The following is a 17,621-nucleotide window of genomic DNA, read 5'->3' as shown; positions in this document are numbered from 1 at the left end:
AGGAGAAAGGTAGGCCTATGGCTGGCACCCAGATGAGGCCATCAGTCAGAGAAAATTCTCTGTCCTCCCTGAAGATGTCCCCTCATCAGGTAGCCCAGAGGGCTGTACATCCATCATGTGGGGTCTTGGGGAGGCTCCCTTGACCTGCGTCCCTCTTCTGTGGTTGCAGGGAAAGGCTGGTGTGCGTTACTATCCCCACACTCAGGCAGTAGATATTGGCTCACTGAGCCTGCCTTGGCCACAGTGGGGAGGGGAGGCAAGGTTTGGTTCTGACTTCACTAACAGCTGTCTCTCCAGCCCCAGAGATAACTTTTCCAAAGTTCCCAGTAGGAGCTGGAGAGAGGGCCCAGCTCTTAAAGGCGTACAACAAAAAAGACAAGCGCTCCCAGGGGTGAAGAAATGGAGTTTGGAGGTCCTCTTGCTTCTTGCTTGGGGATCTGGTACCACTCTCTCTGTGGCCAGAGCATCAAGCACTAGCTCCAGATGTGGCCAGGTACCTCCATGCTCCAACATAAACCCGTGAACCAGGTGGATGAAGAGATGCTTGCAATCTCTGACCAAGTTTCTCCCACCTGAGGATGCTCAGAAACATGGGGGTCCAGCCACCATGGCTCCCCACAAGCACAAGATGCAGGCCCTCACATCATGAAGCTCACTGCAGGAAGGAGACTGAGACCCAAGTAGGTAGACTCCAGGACCCAGCCAGTCAATTATAGTATAATTAGTGTAAAAGCATAATTTTTTTTTTTTTTAGGTTTTAACTTTTCAAAGGTTTTCTCGTACTTTCAACCTCACCATCACACCAGGAACTATTTTACAGAGGCCCAGTTAACAGAGAGTGCCTTGAGGCACAGAAAGGCTGAAAGAGCCATGGTGACAAACCCCTCTTCCACACTCTTTCCCCACTCCTTGGAAAATGGGCCTCCCAGCAGCAGCGAAAGCAGCAAATTTACACAAGTGAGAGCTTTCCAGAGTAGGAATGGTACCTGAATCCTGAGAGTAGCTGAAGCCAGTGTCGCCCGTACTGCTGCTGTGTCCCAAGGGCTGTCCGCCTGCCATGAGTGCCGTGAGGTGTGGAGACAGGCCCAAGTCTGAAAGGCAAAGTTGGCATTGGTGGAAGGAGGCAGAGGTGATGAATGAAGCCTTGGCACGGTCTATGGTTGGCACGGTCTGTGGTAACGGTATGGCTAAGAACCCCCCCTCCCCGCGCCCCGATTTTGACCCTTGTTCCTTTCCCACTCCTTCAGACCCACTAGGCTCCCCACAGGGCACCTTCCCGACCATGTCAGCCATGTGGGGAGGAAATCTCAGGTGAGTCCTCGAATGAGGACACCTTCCAGTCACACACAGAAAACCTCACCTCCATGAATTCTACTTGAATAGTTAAAAAGCCTTCCCACGGGTGGAGTTTGGAGAAGCTGCAGAGCAGGATAAAGATAGAAAGGAAGAGTGACCTGGGAAAGAGTGCTAAGCGACTGGGGCTGGGGTCGGGGGAGACCTGAGGTTGTGGAGCTGGTGAGGAGGCCTGGAAAGGGCAGCTGAGGCTTGGGAGCTGCAGGCTCAGGAGAGACTGGCTGATGGTGGGCTCCACAGGCCATCTCAAAGCAGCTGACTGGATGCTGCAGCTCTTCCTGTCTCAGCCTCACCCCTCCATCCCCAGGATCAGCAGAAGAGCAAAGGAAGTAAAAAACGGGGCTGCAGCACTGAGATACCAGGGGCAGAGGGACCCAAGAAAACTGAGGATGCATTGAGAGGCTGCAGGAGAACTCTCAGGAAGCCAGCCAGAAAGCGGGGTCCCACAAGCCTGCTGGCCCCACCTCACCAGAGGCTACCCAGTGTTTCTTACGAAAGCTGAAGGGATGGCAGGGACCACTACACAGTTAAAGGAAGTCCCTAACACAACAGACGTATGAGACAGAGTTCTAAGAGGAAACAACAAAGAGACTTAAAGAAAAACCGTTAATTGGATACATGGTAAAGTTAAAAAACTAAATCCACTAAGAGGAGCTGGGAGAGGGGGGTATTGGAAAAAATATGAAGATAAAACTCTCTTAAAGATAACAAACAGGCCTAATAGATTTAATGACCACCATGGTTGAATGTGCTCCTTCAAAATTCGTCTGCTGGGAACTTAATCCCCAAGGCAACAGAGTTGAAAGGTAAGGCCTAACGAGTGGACTAACGCTGTTATCACAAAAGGCATCAGTTATCTCAAGAATGGCCATGAGGCTGGAGAGGTGGCCCAGCAGTTAAGAGCGCTTGCTAATCTTGCAGAAAATCTAGGTTCGGTTCCCAACACACACACACACACACACACACACACACACACACACACACACACACACACACACACGGTGGCTTGGCATCTTCTGTAAGCCCAGGGCCAAGGGATCTGATGCCCTCCTCTAGCCTGACTGTACCAGGCAAGCATGTGGTACACACACATACATGAAAGCAAACCACTCATAGTCACATTGACAAAGTGAAAACAAATAAATGAAGAGGAGGAAGAGGTGGAAGAGAAGGAGAATGGTCTTGGTTTAATAGAGTTTGGCCCCGCTTGCTCTGTAGTCTTGCCCTCTCTTGATTCCCTTCTGTCATGGGATGGCACAGACAAAGGCCTATTAGTGCTCTTAAGACTTCCAACCCCGTCAGGTGGTGGCAGCGCACACCTTTAATCCCAGACTCAGGAGCCAGAGGCAGGTGGATCTCTGTGAGTTTGAGGCCAGCCTGGTCTAAAGAGTTTATTCTAAAACAGCCAAGGCTATGTTCAACAGAAGGTCCAATTCAAGGAGAGGAGCCTTTCGGGACCATCTCCTGCCAACCAGGATGGTGGCAGCCACAGTGTGTTTGGACACCATCTCTGAGGCTGCAGCAAAAGCCAGGAATGTGTGTCTTGGTCTCTTCTAGTGAGAGGGACTGTTTGAGCCAGACCACTGTGGCTCATCTGCAAAGCATTTCCCTCTCAACAGCTGACCCAGCTACCCTGAGATTCCACAGACCATCACCATATCTCATGGGATTGGGACGTCTCTAAATCTTCCTACAAAAATTCATAGAAGGTCAGGCCCAGGGCCCAGGTTTGCTCCCTAAGAGCATGCAGCAGGTAAAAGACACTTGGGCAAGCTGGGCATGGTGGTGCACACCTGTAATCCCAGCACTGGGGGAGGCAGAGGAAGGTGGAGATAGAACAAAAAGATATTTCCTCGCCTTGGCCAATATTTACTATGCGAATTGTTTGCGATTGTCCTGGAAGAAACTGCTAGGCAATGGGAGCCAGCGGAAAACACCAGCTGCGGTTGGGTTGGCAAACCCAGAGCCATTGGTGGTCTGAGGCTCATTTAGGGAAAAGCAGCCTTGTGGGCTGATGGGTTCTGAATCCTTGGCTTCTGCAGGGCTAGTAGCGGGCAGTGGCTATTGCTCGTCTCCTAGGGCCAGTCTATAGGAAATCAGTCAGATACATCAATACCTTAGAGGCTGGAGAGCAAGAGAGAATATGGGTCTATCCCAGGTACACACTCCATGGCTTACCACTGTCTTCCTGATCAGGAGGGGCAACCTTGAGCCTCCATGCACAGCCCTCTGTCCTGGCCAGGCTCAGCAGACCCTGCCACTGTCCTCTGCACCCAGGTGCAACCAATTCCTAAATCCAGATTACCTCTCTCACCATCAACCCGCTTCAAACTTACTCTTCACTCTTGGGGAAGGCACGTGCCCTGGCATTTGCCAGGAGTACAAGAAGATGGCAGGCAAGATGGAGGCCCTGCCATGGTTTTGTATGTCTCCATTTGTGCAGTACATGAAAAGTTGCTATCCGAGAAGTCAGTAGGTGGAATTATCAGAGTTCCTGAGACATGCAAAGGCAGAAGCAGAGCCCCACATGTTCCCAAACGTCCCAAGCACATGACAGTTGTGACTTCATGCAGAGCCCAGTTCACCCATCATCTCTGGATTTTGAGTTTTCTTGCTCCGTCCACGTCAAACTAAAAATACATTCTCTGGGATGCTAGCTGTCACTGAGCCACCAAGCCCTTTTGCTTGTGAGGTCTCATTAGCAGATTTCCATGTGGGTGGGTGGGTGGGGTTCCTGTAGGACACCTGGAGGCTGCAGGGGAGTGCACCTCAGGGTGGGTGGGGTAACCATGGAGTGGAGGTTGCTCCCTTGTGCTAATGCTGAGCTGACTACTGACTTTCAGTTGGATGCTAAACTGTGCTACAAACCTGAGACTGATAGGGGCCTGAGAGCAGAGCTGTCCACTTACTTCCTGAGAAGGAGGATCCCATCTGTCATTCACTCAGAGGAAAGCAGGCATCACAGCCTCCTTGGGAGGTCTGGGGGTTGGGTGGTTTTTTGAGACAGGGTTTCTCTGTGTAGCCATGGCTGTCCTGGACTGGCTTTGTAAACCAGGCTGGCCTTAAACTCACAGAGATCCACCTGCCTCTGCCTCCTGAGTGCTGGGATTAAAGGTGTGCGCCACCACACCCAGCTGGATCTCTATTTCTCGAAGAGGAAAAACTAACTAGGTCTGAGTCATCTGGCAAGAAGTGAGAGCTACAGGCTGAAGGAGCTGCACTTGAAATCTCCTTCCAGTTGCTGAGCTGGGTGATGGCCTTCCTCAATGTGGCTCTAAAACCCCAACCATGTTCACTTCAGAACAATATAACCCCACCTGCAGTGAGCAAGAAGTACCAGTGCAGGGCAGAATCAGTGGGTAGGAGATAGAGGAAAGCATCTCCGCTGTACACACGCTGATTACAATGGAAACAACACTGCCTGGAGAAGGCTGACAGACCACACCTGAAGCATGAGGTCAGGTTAACCCAGCTAATAATCAGATCCCCTGACACGTGTGCCCCTAATCTGATGCACAAACAGGATCCCACCTCTCCTGCAGCCCAAAATATACAACCTGATCCGGAGCGCCTGACTTACTCAGGAGCACTCTACAAAAGGCCTGACCAGCCCTGTACAGAAGGAAGTATCTGGGCAGGGCTGAGGTTTAGCATGTGTGGGGCTCTAGGGCTGCAGTTATGTAAGTTGATAACCCTATGGGAAACTCCCTGTGCTGTCTTTCCAACTTCTCTAAACCTAAAATTATATCAAAAGAAAAAGCTGAAAAACAGCATCTAACCTCTGATTAGAGCAACTCCCGTGTGTGTGTGTGTGTGTGTGTGTGTGTGTGCGCGCGCGCGCGCGCGCGCATGCGCGGGTGTGTACTCACGTGCATGCATGTGCTCACATGTCCCACCAGATAGAGTAGTCCTGAGCATATGACAGTGACACCTTGATGGAAGGCTATGGTTTGGCACTGATAAGAGACAGACACACACACACACACACACACACACACACAAGATTACTAGGGACCATCAGAAGAAAACAATGACCTGGGAGGAAAAGGTGAAGGTGACAATTCTTGGGAGGAGGGATAGGCTAACTGAGCCACTGAGGTCTGGAAGGAGCATCGAATCGAGGTGACACTGAAGGAAAGCATTTGCCAGAGGTGGTTAACAAAGTGGCTATCCCCTCCAAACCATGAGGCCCCCACCTATGGTTCCAGAAAATCAGTTTTCAGACTGCAGTGTCCCCTGTCTCACTCTCCAGGGATGTGACCTCCTCAGCATGCTCCTGCAGCAGCCCAGTGGTGGAAAGCTGCTTGGGAGTCACTGTGGCTACTCCGGGTGGCCCTTCACAACAGGAAATTAGTGCTTTGGGCCTTAAGGCCACAGTCACCCTGAAATGGCTATACAGGCAAGGCCCTTAGCAATTGGGAAGGACCCCAGGGAGCAATCTGCCTGGGGATGTGAGGTACCTTTTCCTAATTACCTGTGATCCTGTTGGAAATGCTGAAGAGCCTGGAGGTCCTCTGCCGCTGCACAAAGGGTTCCCGGTAATAGCGGTCCCCGAAGCACATGCCCAAGAGCTCTTTGCGAACAGTCTTGTTCCAGAGGCCGTAGATCAGAGGGTGGCAGACGGCACTGGTAAAGGACAGCCATGTGGCCCAAGTCTCCAAGGTTGGGGAGACACAGTTCTTCCCCCAGAGCGCCTCTGACGTAATGACAACCATGTAGGGGCCCCAGGTGACCATGAAGGCGCCAATGACCACCAGGATGGTGATGAGGGCTTTGCACTGGTTAGCCGAATAGACCACGCCCTGAAAGGCGTTCCTCCTACTGCCGGAAGAGGAAGTGGAGGTACTGGAATTCTTCCTCCCACTCCTCTGGGCGTCCTCCTCCACAATGACCACCGTGCCACAGTGTACCTTTCGGGCCTTGACCCTGGCCACACGGAAGATGAAACCGTAGCATACTAGCATGGTGAGGAAGGGAAACAGGGCACACCAAGTCTGCCAGAAGACGGTGTAGCCAGGTTCCCGGTGCCACGCAGCCACACACATCCACTTGAACTCATCAAACTCCACCGACGACCAGCCGAATAGGGGCGGCAGGCAGCCAATGAGGGAGTGCAGCCAGATGTAGACAAGGGCCATCACAGCTCGGTTCCCTGTGATCTTCATGGGGTACACCATCGGATACAGGACGGCGTAATAGCTTAAAAAAAAAAAGATGAGGGAGGTGAGAGGGGAGTTAAAAGAAAGCAGGGTGCCCTACTTTCTTGGGTAGGAACTCCTCGTACACTCTGGTTTGTTTGTTTTGTTTTGTTTTGTTTTTTGAGACAGGGCTTTTCTGTGTAGCCTTGGCTGTCCTGGACTCACTCTGGAGATCAAGCTGGCCTCGAACTCACTGTGATCCGCCTGCCTCTGCCTTCCATATTCTGTTCTGAGATTAAAGGCTGGGTGGGGACTCTTATACTTTTCCCAAGTTACGCTTTGTGCTGTGAAGGCTTCTGAGAAAGACACCTTCACCCAGCCCTCCCCAGACAAGCAACAGACTACATCACATTGCCCAGCTGGCCACTAGCAAGAACCCAAGGCACACCAGAGCCCACTTGTATTTAGGAATTCAGCTATCCTCTTTGGGAACTATCCTAGTTTATTTTCTATTGCTGTGATAAGCACCAGGACCAACTAAAACAGCTTGAGGAGGAAAGGGTTTATTTGGCTCAGGCTTCCACATCACTGTGCACATCCAAAAATCAGGTTAGTAGGGCTGTCATTAAGGTGAATTCAACTGAATGGTGACAGTAGAGCAGAACGCCTGGCTCATGACACTCACATAGCACAGGACAAGAGAAATCATGACCAATGCCAGTGTTTTCTGTACTGCTTTTTAAAAAAACATTTTAGACACAGTCTATTATGTAGCTCTGGCTGTCCTGGAACTTGCTATGTACACCAGGCTGGCCTCGAACTCACAGGGATTCACCTGCCTCTGCCTCCTGAGTGCTGAGAGTAAAAGAATGTGCCCCAAATCCAGTTTCGTGCATCTTTAATTACTGTATGCTTTCCTCTTTTTTTTTTTTTTTTTTTTCTCCTTCCCAACACTGCCTTGTCTCCCTCTGTCTGATACGTGGCGTACAGATGTAACTCGTCTAGCCAGTTTGTGATTCTAATCTACACTAATGTCTAATAATAAAAATAAATAGCACCCACCATTAGCATATCTAAAGACACTAACTTTTGTTTTCACTTTTAGATTTAGATCATTTTGTTTTATGTACATGAGTGTTTTGTCTGAATGTATGTATGTCCACCACATGTCTGCCTAATGCCTGAAGCAGTCAGAAGAGGGACTCAGAGCCCTTGGAACTGGACTTACAAAAGACAGTTGGGAGCTGCCATGTGGGTACTGGGAATCGAACCTGGGTCCTCTGCAAGAGCAACAAGTGCTCTTAGCCACTGAGCCATCTCTCCAATTTTTTTTTTTTTTTTAAACAACAGAGTTTAGTCATAAAGATCTGGCCAAGCCACTGTGAAGCCATCTTGTGTTGAAGGGGAGATGAGCTACTTCTTCAGGACAACCAGGTCTTGGTAACGCTCCATCATCCTAAGGCGGTTTTTTTCTCCACTCACAGTTCCTCCACTGAATGACCCTGGGGCCAAGCTGTGAGGCTCAAAGCTCTAGTGGGGTGAATCTGTCTGTGTCCAACCCTACCACCTGGTTTCAAGGATGCTACCTCCTTGGCACACCCTCTGGGTTCTTCTACCTTGTTTTGTCTTGTCTCTTCCTCTGCGTTCTCACAGCACCTATAGCACACTGGCATCTTTTCCACAGTAGAGCACTCCAAAGTTATATGACCACAGCTCTCCTCCCCTCCCATATTGATTTCACAGCTTCTTTACCCACCCCACTGAGCTGTGTATTCCCAGTACAAGTGCTCAATAATTGCTTACCAAAAGAATAAACCCAGCCTCTTCCCTAAGTAGAACATACCTACATACCTGTGCAATCCTATTTGCTGTTTAGGATGTCACTCAAGTGCCACCTGTCCCTAAGCACTCAGTGCCCTATCCATCAACAGCAGTGACTTCTGACGCTGTCTGTGGGAGCTGTTGCTGTTCTGCACTAACATTGGCATGCATAGTTGAGTCTGTGCTGCCAAGATGTCACTCTGTAGACAGCTGGGTGTCTCAATCATGCCTGTAGCTTACTACCCCAAGATCACACCTTGGGATTTTAGGGCATCCTACAAATGCCCACAGCACTGGCAAAGCTAAACCGTTAATGATGCTAGTTGAGGGTATGGTCTGAGGACTTGTCGGTCTCGCCTTCACTTAACTTGACCCCAGATTTAAGGAAGCAATGTGCATCTTCCTGGAGCTGCAGAGGCACAAGAGACCAACTCTCATCTGCAGCTGGGCAGTGTAACCTCGATCTGCATTCCACAGGACCCAATAACGGGTGCTCAAAAATTATTATTTTTTAAAAATATAAAGTACAGTGACAATAAGATCTGATTCCTCTCTACTGTCAACAAACTTCCAGACCCCTCTTTCTGTGCTATTCAGCCCATTCGGTCAGACACCAGTGCATCTGTGTCCCTTTGGAAGAGCCCCTTGTCACTTTCCACCAAGAATCCTGGAAGTGTTCTACCCTTACTGCAGACACAACAATTTCACAAATAGACATGGTCTACTAAAAGCTGTACTATAGCGCCATTGGAGAGACTGCTCGGTGACTAAGAACACTGGCTGTTCCTGCAAAGGACCTGGGTATGGTTTGTAGTACCCAACTGGTGGCTTACAACCATTCATCTGTCCAGTTCTAGGAGATCTGATGCCTTCTTCTGACTCCTGCAGGCACCATGCACACATATGACAAATACATACATACATGCAGGCAAAAGACCCATACATATAATACATCTAAAAAGAAAAATATAAAAAGCGTACTGCAGTCAACTAAAAAATGCTGGAGGCAAATACACTAAGAACATGCAGTCATCATCTCTGGTTGGCTACACTGTGAGTTATCTCTTATTCCTTTTTTTTTTTTTTTATGTTGTTTTTATTACATTTGGAGAAGCTAATTAATTTGTTTGACTCATTCGTTCTACATTCTCTACAAAGCCGTGGGGAAAACAAGAATCTAGCCTTGGAGTGCAGCATTGCTGTGCTCAGGGCAGCTAGTCCAACCCAAGTAACTATGCGTGTGACAACATACCCGACTAGCCCCCTCCGCACTGTCACTGGTCTTCCCACTAACAGTCTTCCCAATTTCCAGGAAATCACATAGACTTTAACTCCATTTTTTTTTTCAACAAGTCCAGCTCTTGTGTATAACAATTGAAACATAAGACGAGCAAAAACTAGGCCTGCGGGCACAGTACAGGACCCACGGTGCAGCTGATCAGTGTGGGCATCGCCATCCATCCTCTTAAACCTCGGGCAGGGTCCACACTGGTTGTAAAAGCGTGCTGGGCTTCTTCAGGTATCACCATCCCCTGGGCTGTCTGCCTTCCCATTGGCCCCCTCAACCAGTCCTGGCCCATCTCCACGGAACAAAAGAGCGAAGGAGGCTTACATCTGGGGCCCACCTAGCAAGATGGAGCAGAGACCCAAGCAAGACACATCAAGCACACAGCAGAGAGGAACAGCTGGGTCTGAAGACGGGACTCAGCTCCTACTCTGACATTTCACTCTCCTTGGCCCTTGTTTCATGTATAAAACAGTAACTAGAGGTTCCTAGGAATTTTTTTAAAGCAACAGACCTTCTTTTATAAAAAAAAAAAAAATTAAAAATAAAGTTACAGTCGTGCATCAGTTCACAACAGGGAAACACTCCAAGCCTGTCGTGTGGTGATTTTGTTATGCAGAAGACATTATAGAGTATTGGTATAAAACACAGACATTAGACATACCAGGCTATGTGGTTCAAACCATCAAATACACAATCTGTCACCCACTGGGACATCATATGAGGCACTTGCCTATACATAAAATATAGACAGTTAAAAGGAGAAGGCCTCTGGCTTAGGAGCCGAAGAGGAGGCAGGACTCAGTTTGCTCACTCTCCTGAAGAAGAACCTTCTAGTGCCCTTCCCAGGGACAAGACCATCTGGAGCCGCTGAGCCAGAGATGCCTTGCTCTGTAGCCCTCCAACTCTCCAAGCCTGATGCAAACTTACCGGTCGATAGCAATGACCCCAAGCGTGAGCATGCTGGCCGAGCTGATGAGCAGGTAGAGGAGGGCGGAGAAGTTGCACCACACCACGCCGAAGATCCATTCCCTCCGGATGGAGCTGGTCACCACGAAAGGCAGCACCAGCACGGACAGCAGGAAGTTGGACAAGGTCAGGCTGAAGACGAACTTGTTGCTGAGGGTGAGGAGGTAGGACTTCTTGTACAAGGTGACCACGATGACTAGGTTGCCCAGGCAGACGAATACGGTGATGATGATGATGGCTATGAGCTCGGTGACAGCACCCCCTTCACCACCCTCAGCCGCAGTGAGGTTGCTCAGCTCCTTCCTGTAGCTGACGGAGGAGTTGAGGCTCATGGTCAATGCACCTGGGGATGCGGTGAGCCGGGCATGCTGGACCACTGCAGAAAGAAGGCGGGGCCAGCGGTGGGATGGGCTCATCAGATCACATCATTTGTACCTCCTTATGAAAGAGGGGGCCTAGGCTTAGCAGGACCGAGTCGTGCACCTCGCACTGACCACCTGCTTTGGAGGCTCTTGGACAGCCTTTCCCACTAAACCTCTACAGCTTGTTTGTGGCACAGCTTGCTGACTCTGTAATCCACTACTCTACCCACCCACCTCACCCCTTGGGCTAGCTTGGCTTCGGAATGTCTCCTAAAAGACCCACCATGAAGGGGGCTGGGGAGGAGCAGTTAGGGTGCGAGGCCTGATGGGAGATTTTAGCTCATTGGAGGATTATGGTTCATTCATGGGATCCTCTCCTCCTCTTTGGCTGTTTTGAGTACTGATTGCTAGGCGGTCAGCAGTTCTTCTTTACCATGCATGTCCCTGTGACGTGCAGCTCGCCACTGGTCCCCAGCAATGGGCCAATTGATCCCATTTGGACTAGAACTTCCCCTAAGAATTTCTAATACAGTACCGTGCGTCAAACCCAGCATCCTCAATATACTTGGCGAGCACTCTACCCCTGAGTTATACTCAGCCCAAATCTGCACTTCAAAGAAGCACTTTAAAAGGGTGGGCAGAGGGACAGGTGGCTTGTCTTAAGCATGCTTTCAGGGACATCTTGAGAACTGCGACTCAGGACCCTTGCTCCTAGGGCTGGATTGTCAACTGGCAAGACTGTCATCCTAAAGGAGCTCACAAGGGCTTCAGGCCAGCCACTTGGAGTGACAGAGTCAAATCCCACATTTTAACCCCATCGCAGCTGACTTGTGGATGTGTTGCATCTGACCACAAGACTATCCTAATAACAATCCTGAGTTCCTGAGCAGGGTTAGTCAGTCGGGGTTAATACCAAAGCAGGATGGTTGCTCTCATTGGGCACGGTGGAGGCAAGGAAGCAAGTAGGGCTGGATGGAGACAGGGAGGCGCCATCTTGGCCCACACAGACTTCACTGTCTATTAGGTGTGGTCCCTGCTCTCAAGAAACTGGCTCAGGATCTTGGCTAAAATTCAAGGTTGACACACTTTAAGCATAAAATATGGAGACTAATATTTCCCCAGAACTTTTTTATCTACATTAATTAGCCAAAAACAAAAAACAAAACAAAACAAACCCACAGATCACTTTCCCCACCTGCTCTCCTTGTCCACGAAGAGAAAAACACCAGAAAGAAAGGGAAGACAGCTTTTTGCAAGACAGATAGGGTCCCTGGCAACAAAATTCACCCCACGCAGCAGCAAGATGGCCCCCAGCCCTCCTAGAGGACCTGCGGTCTCTGTCCAGGCACCTCCGCCACAGGGCGGGAGGTGAGGCAGCAGCCTTTCCCTTGAGAAGCTCTAGAGCCAGCTGGCAAGCTCCCACTGCAGGAAGTCTGACCTCAGCCATGCTGCCTGAAGTGGTACTAAGTAAGAGAAGCCCTGCACTCCTGAACAGTCTTCCTTTTCCTCACCAAACCCTCCCGGTCTCAATCGCTTGTCACCATGGCGTCTGTCTACAGCCTTTCGGACAGACCCCCTTTTGCACTGGCTCAGAGAAGTCTACAACCCTCCTGATCTGTAAATGAACGTTTTGTTAAAGTACATGGTCTAGCCAATGTCAAGTGCAAAGGGTCAGTTTTCTCCCGCATCAGGACCAGTGTCCTTACCGTGTTCACCCTAAGAATAGATTACCTCATAGCAATGCTATCACCCTGTTGGGCTAATGTAAGTGTGTGGTCAAGCAACATGCAAAGGTTATAGCACAGATAACGCTGTAATGGCAGGTGTCCCCAGTCTTGAACATATGGAATTAATGTCTCTAAAGCTAAGTACAAACGTTATTTCTATTAGTGTTTACTTTGTGCCTGTCAGCCCGTATTTCCAAGACGCTAACATACTCTGAATCTTGATCTGGCTCCACAGTGTCTTAGTTCCCCCAGTTTTGTGTCATGGAAACGGACTGTAGATGTGCCAGCTACAGGTGTGTGTGTCATTATAAGGTTCTTTCTGATTTTCACCTTCAGTTGTCAGGTTCTGGATTTTGTTGCCTCTAAGTGAACTACTAGTTGGCATCTCAGAACAAAGCCTTCACGTAAGCATATCATTCTTGAGTCAGCTACAGCAGCTGTAACGTGATGGTTAGGAACATAGACTTGGCACCAGACACGGTGGTACATGGCTGAAACATAGCACTTGAGAGGCAGAGGCAGGCAGATCTCTGTTAGTTCATGACCAGCCTGGTCTAAATAGTGAGTTCTCGACCAGCCAGAGCTTTCAGATTGAGATCCTGTTTCAAAAAGAAAAAAGTACATAGATGGAAAGCAAATAAAAACAGTAAACCATAAAAATGTTAAAACCTACAAATATTATAATATTAGAAGCTGTTTTAAAAAAATGAACACACCAAACAGGAGCTCCTTTTCCATTTGACTTGACAATTCTGTTTTCATGGGGTACATATCTATATACTATGGCACGGATAAATAAGGCTAATTAATATATTCAACACCTCACATACTTTTCCTTCCTTGAGGCAGACATTTAAAATCTACTCTTAGCGGTTCTGAAATATACATTATTATAACTATAATCATGATATTGCATAGTAGATCCCAAAAACATATTTCTCACCAAGCGCAGTAGCACACATCTTTAATCTCAGCACTTGGGAGGCAGGAAGAGGCAGGAGGATCTCTGAGTTTGAGGCTAGCCAGGTCTACATAGAAAGTTCCAAGCTAGCTAAGGGCTCCAAAGTGAGACCACTTTAGATATTTTTTTTTCCTCCTGGTTAATTGAACTTGGAAGCCCTTAAAGATGTGACTGGAGTGAAAAACATGACAGACAGATGAATATGTCCTCAGACAGAGACTTTCTGTCTGTCTGGTTATGTGTTCCCAGCACCTGGTCAGCACCCCCTCACCCCCAGCCCCGCCCTGCTACACAGTGGGCAACTGAATACCTTTGTTGGTGGATGACTTTAATACTTTGTAATAAAGTTAACATCATAAAGGCAGACCCTAAGAGAACAAAAACGGAATGCAAAGCTTCCAGCCCAGGCGATGAGACCAGAGGAGGCTCCACCAGTCCAGTTAGCAGGCCCACAGCGAATGCAGAACGAGACACGGGTGCTTGTGGTCTCCTGGTCCAACCCTCCCCATGAGGGAGAAAAGAACTGTGAGCCAAGGAGGTGCCCACCCAGGAAAATCCACAGTCCTAGTCTCTCCCAGTGGGCAGGCGCACGCCCTGGCAGGTCCTGCCCCATGGATCTTTAAAGGACCAGAGAGGAGATTTGGAAGGCCCCAGCCATTGCAGGCTTCCTGGCTGACAGCCAGCTCACCCAGGAGCCTGACAAGCCAGGGCCCATTGAATAGAAGCAAATTCCAGAGTGACTCATATTTCTGCTCTCTTGAGCACCTTCTGCTGCAAGGCACAAAGGTGTTTCTGAACACTGCTCTGAGCCAACAACCTCACTGCTCCTCAGACACATGGATAGACAGAAACACCACGGGGTGCTAATGTCCCTGAAAGAGCTAAAGCTGGCAGCTTTACCTTTAAGGTCAAGGGTAGCCACCTCTCTTTGGGAACCACCTTGAGTCTAGCCGTCCATTTCCAAGGACAGTAAACCATCCAATCCTTAGACAACTGGCCATAGTCTCAAGTCATCCAAAGCCAAGCCTTGTCACTCAAGACAGTGATCAATACTAATTTTTTTTTTTTTTAATTAAAATGCAAGGCAGTGCTGGGAAGCACAGGGATGGTGCCTGTTGAATTGTGCAGAACAGTGCGTGTGATGACTACCCAACCATCACTCCGGGGCTTGAGCTGCAAGGGCAGAATCACTGCAGTAGCAGCTTCTCTCATCCATGACGGACTATAAGCTTGGATATTTTGTGACATTGCCTCACATTCTTCCCTAGAATTCTGGTTATTACTGGGCGGTGGTGGCACACACCTTTAATCCCAGGCAGAGGCAGGCAGATCGCTGTGAGTTCAAGGCCAGCCTGGTCTACAAAGTGAGTCCAGGACAGCCAAGGCCACACAGAGAAACCCTGTCTCTGAAAAAAACAAAACAGAACAAAACAAAAAGAATTGTGGTTATCACTGGCTAGTGCTGTGTTTCCTACTCCTTCCTTTATGGCTGCCTTGAGTGTGTGAGGACGACAGGGGCTTAGGAGCTGAGACCACAAATCGACTTTGATACCAGCCTAACCGGCATAGGTTTTATCTAGTCTCTCCACCGTAGTTCCAAGACTGCAGGTAAATCCACCGACTTCCCTTTCCATGCCTGCGTGGTGATGACTATTAAATTCCATAAGGAGGAATTGTGAGGATGGAATTTGACTGTGTCCAGCCCCTAAAACAGCATCTGGCACAAGCACACCTTTGACACAACAGTTTAACTTCAGTCTACTTTGGAAATGGCCTTTATTTTCTTGTTGGGGCAATTCTAATATCACCTCCAACTCCAGAAGGCAGTCCTTGATCTAGGGTGACACTGGTCACAGCCAGTGGCCTAGGCATGGTCACAGAACTCCAGGATCAGGGCTTTGGCCGAAAGCATTAGAGGATGCACTAGCCACCCAAGGGGCTATAGTCTGACACAACAAGAGCATAGCTTTGCACCAGCTGGCCACCTCTGACCCGACATAGGAAAGGCGTACCAGGAAATAAAGCTGAGAGACTGAGAGAGTGTGGCGTGGTATGCTGGGGTGAGAAAGGGACAAGAAGCAGGTTAACCCATCTACAAATGCTCTCATGGCAGAGCCTGGGATTCTAAAATCTTGTTTTTCTCAGTTGCATAATCAGACTGGCCCCGCCCCCGACTTGTGCTAATTTCCATAAGTATCTGTCACTTGAAACTCAACCTGGCTAATTTCCCAACACATTGTGATCTGCACTCAACATGTCAAGATGCTACCTCTTTTCCAAGTTTACGCCAACTCCTCAGACACGGCTCTGCCGCCTCAGCCGCCTTCTGGAAACTCCCTCATCCTTCTCTTCTTGGACTCATGAATTGCTCTAGCACGAAAGTGTAGAAAAGCTATTCACCTCCAGAGTGGCGAATCTGTAGGGTCAGAGGCTCCACGCCACAGGCCACATGTGCCATGGGACAAAACTTCCTATCGCTGGCGAGTGTTTCGTCAACTTGACACAGAGAAGGGAACCTCAGCGGAGGGAATGTCTTCACCTGGTTGGCCTGTGGCAAAGCCTATAGGACATTTTCTTGATTAACGACTGATGTGGGAGGGCCTAGCCCATTGGAGGTGATGCCACCATGGGCAGGTGGTCCTGGATGATACACAAAAGCAGGCTAAGCAAGCTACGAGGAGCAAGCCAATAAGCAGTGCTTTTCTGTGGCCTTGGCTTCAGCTCCTGCCTTCCGGTTCCTGCCCTGCTTGAGTTTCTGTCCTGACTTTCCTCCGTGATGGGCTGTTGCTTCCCCAGGTGGTCATGGTGTTTTATCACAGCAATAGAAACCCTAAAACATGCCCTTTCTTCCATAACACCTCTTATAAATAGGACCATCAATGTTAAGACAGAGAGCCTGCAAACAATAGGTGGGCGTGGTGGTGAAGAGGATGGACACGGAACTCCTAATACTTCTCTAACAATGGACCACGAGACAGGACAAGATTTGGGGCTTTCTGCTCTGGAGTTCAGCTGTAAAGAAAATAAGTCCATTTTGGCAGAGAGGTTTTTTTGTTTTTGATAACCCTGGGTTCCCCGAGTGACATCGTGCCTCATTTCCTCCTCCTCGCCTCTCTAGAGCTAGCCTCTCCCGATGGAACCTTCCCCTTCGTTTTCACCCCACACATCCTACAACCTATTTCAGGACACGCTGACCACCCTGAAAAGCTAGGAGGACCACAGATGCCTTCATTTAAGGGAATGACATGCAAACAAACACACGAGATGCTCAGATGTCCCGTGCCCCGCCCCCGACCTCAAGGAAAATTTCCAAAGCATCACTTCAAACAAGCTCCAGTAAGGTCACGGTGCTATTTTGATCATTCTCCCAGGGGCCTCATCATCTGTGCACCTCAAAGCACCTTATGTACATCAGTCGCAATAGCTGGGGGTGGGTGGAGTCAGGGAGAAGGTTCTAATAACCACCTTGTTTGTACTTCAGATAACTGAAAGGAGTGGTGTGAACCCTGGCTCCAATCCCACCCACAAACAAGGCCACACAGCTTGACAGGAGCCAGAGAGGCATCCCAGGGTCCCTGGCCTTCACATCTGTGTGTATAAAGGGCGCTCTCCCCAGTCTCCCTTCATCACGCTGCAACAGTCACATGAAAGTAAATCTAAAGATGGCAGGGACAGGAAAATGGCCTCAGTAACACGGGGTCACTGGGAACCCCCACTGGCCTTCCTAGAGTTGTCTAAAGTGTTCAGAGCTTTGCTATGCTCCCCCACTGCGCCCCACAAAGCTAGTCATGTGCTTGCCCAGAGCCTCTTGATGTGTGAATTAGGTCTGTGCTCTGCTCTGTTTGGGAAAATACATCAAGGGAAGAAAAAGAAGCAAGCATGGGAACCCACATGACCTTATGGTCTCTTTCTGAATTCTTAGTTTGCTAGGCAGAAGCGCTGTCAACTGCTTTGTGGCCTCTTTCAAAACTGTAGCTGGAAGTCTGTGGCTTAGGCATCTTTGCT

At 49.2% G+C, this 17,621-nt stretch overlaps 1 protein-coding gene across 2 annotated transcripts in view; it reads right to left on the bottom strand.

Annotated features, from left to right (window-relative positions):
* Gpr161 (G protein-coupled receptor 161) overlaps positions 1-17,621 on the bottom strand; it is a 35,675-nt gene that overhangs the window by 2,738 nt on the left and 15,316 nt on the right. For both annotated transcript variants that reach the window (XM_051147760.1, XM_051147759.1), the window contains exons 2-4: positions 10,528-10,942; positions 5,828-6,552; positions 987-1,091 (exon numbers count right to left, since the gene is read on the bottom strand). In XM_051147760.1, coding sequence (XP_051003717.1) covers positions 987-1,091; positions 5,828-6,552; positions 10,528-10,898 — 1,201 coding nt within the window. In that variant the 5' untranslated portion in view covers positions 10,899-10,942. The remainder of the gene's footprint in view (positions 1-986; positions 1,092-5,827; positions 6,553-10,527; positions 10,943-17,621) is intronic.

This window comes from Acomys russatus, chromosome 6, assembly GCF_903995435.1.
Source record: "Acomys russatus chromosome 6, mAcoRus1.1, whole genome shotgun sequence".
NCBI lineage: Eukaryota > Metazoa > Chordata > Mammalia > Rodentia > Muridae > Acomys > Acomys russatus.
This window is presented reverse-complemented; position numbering and strand designations above follow the sequence as displayed.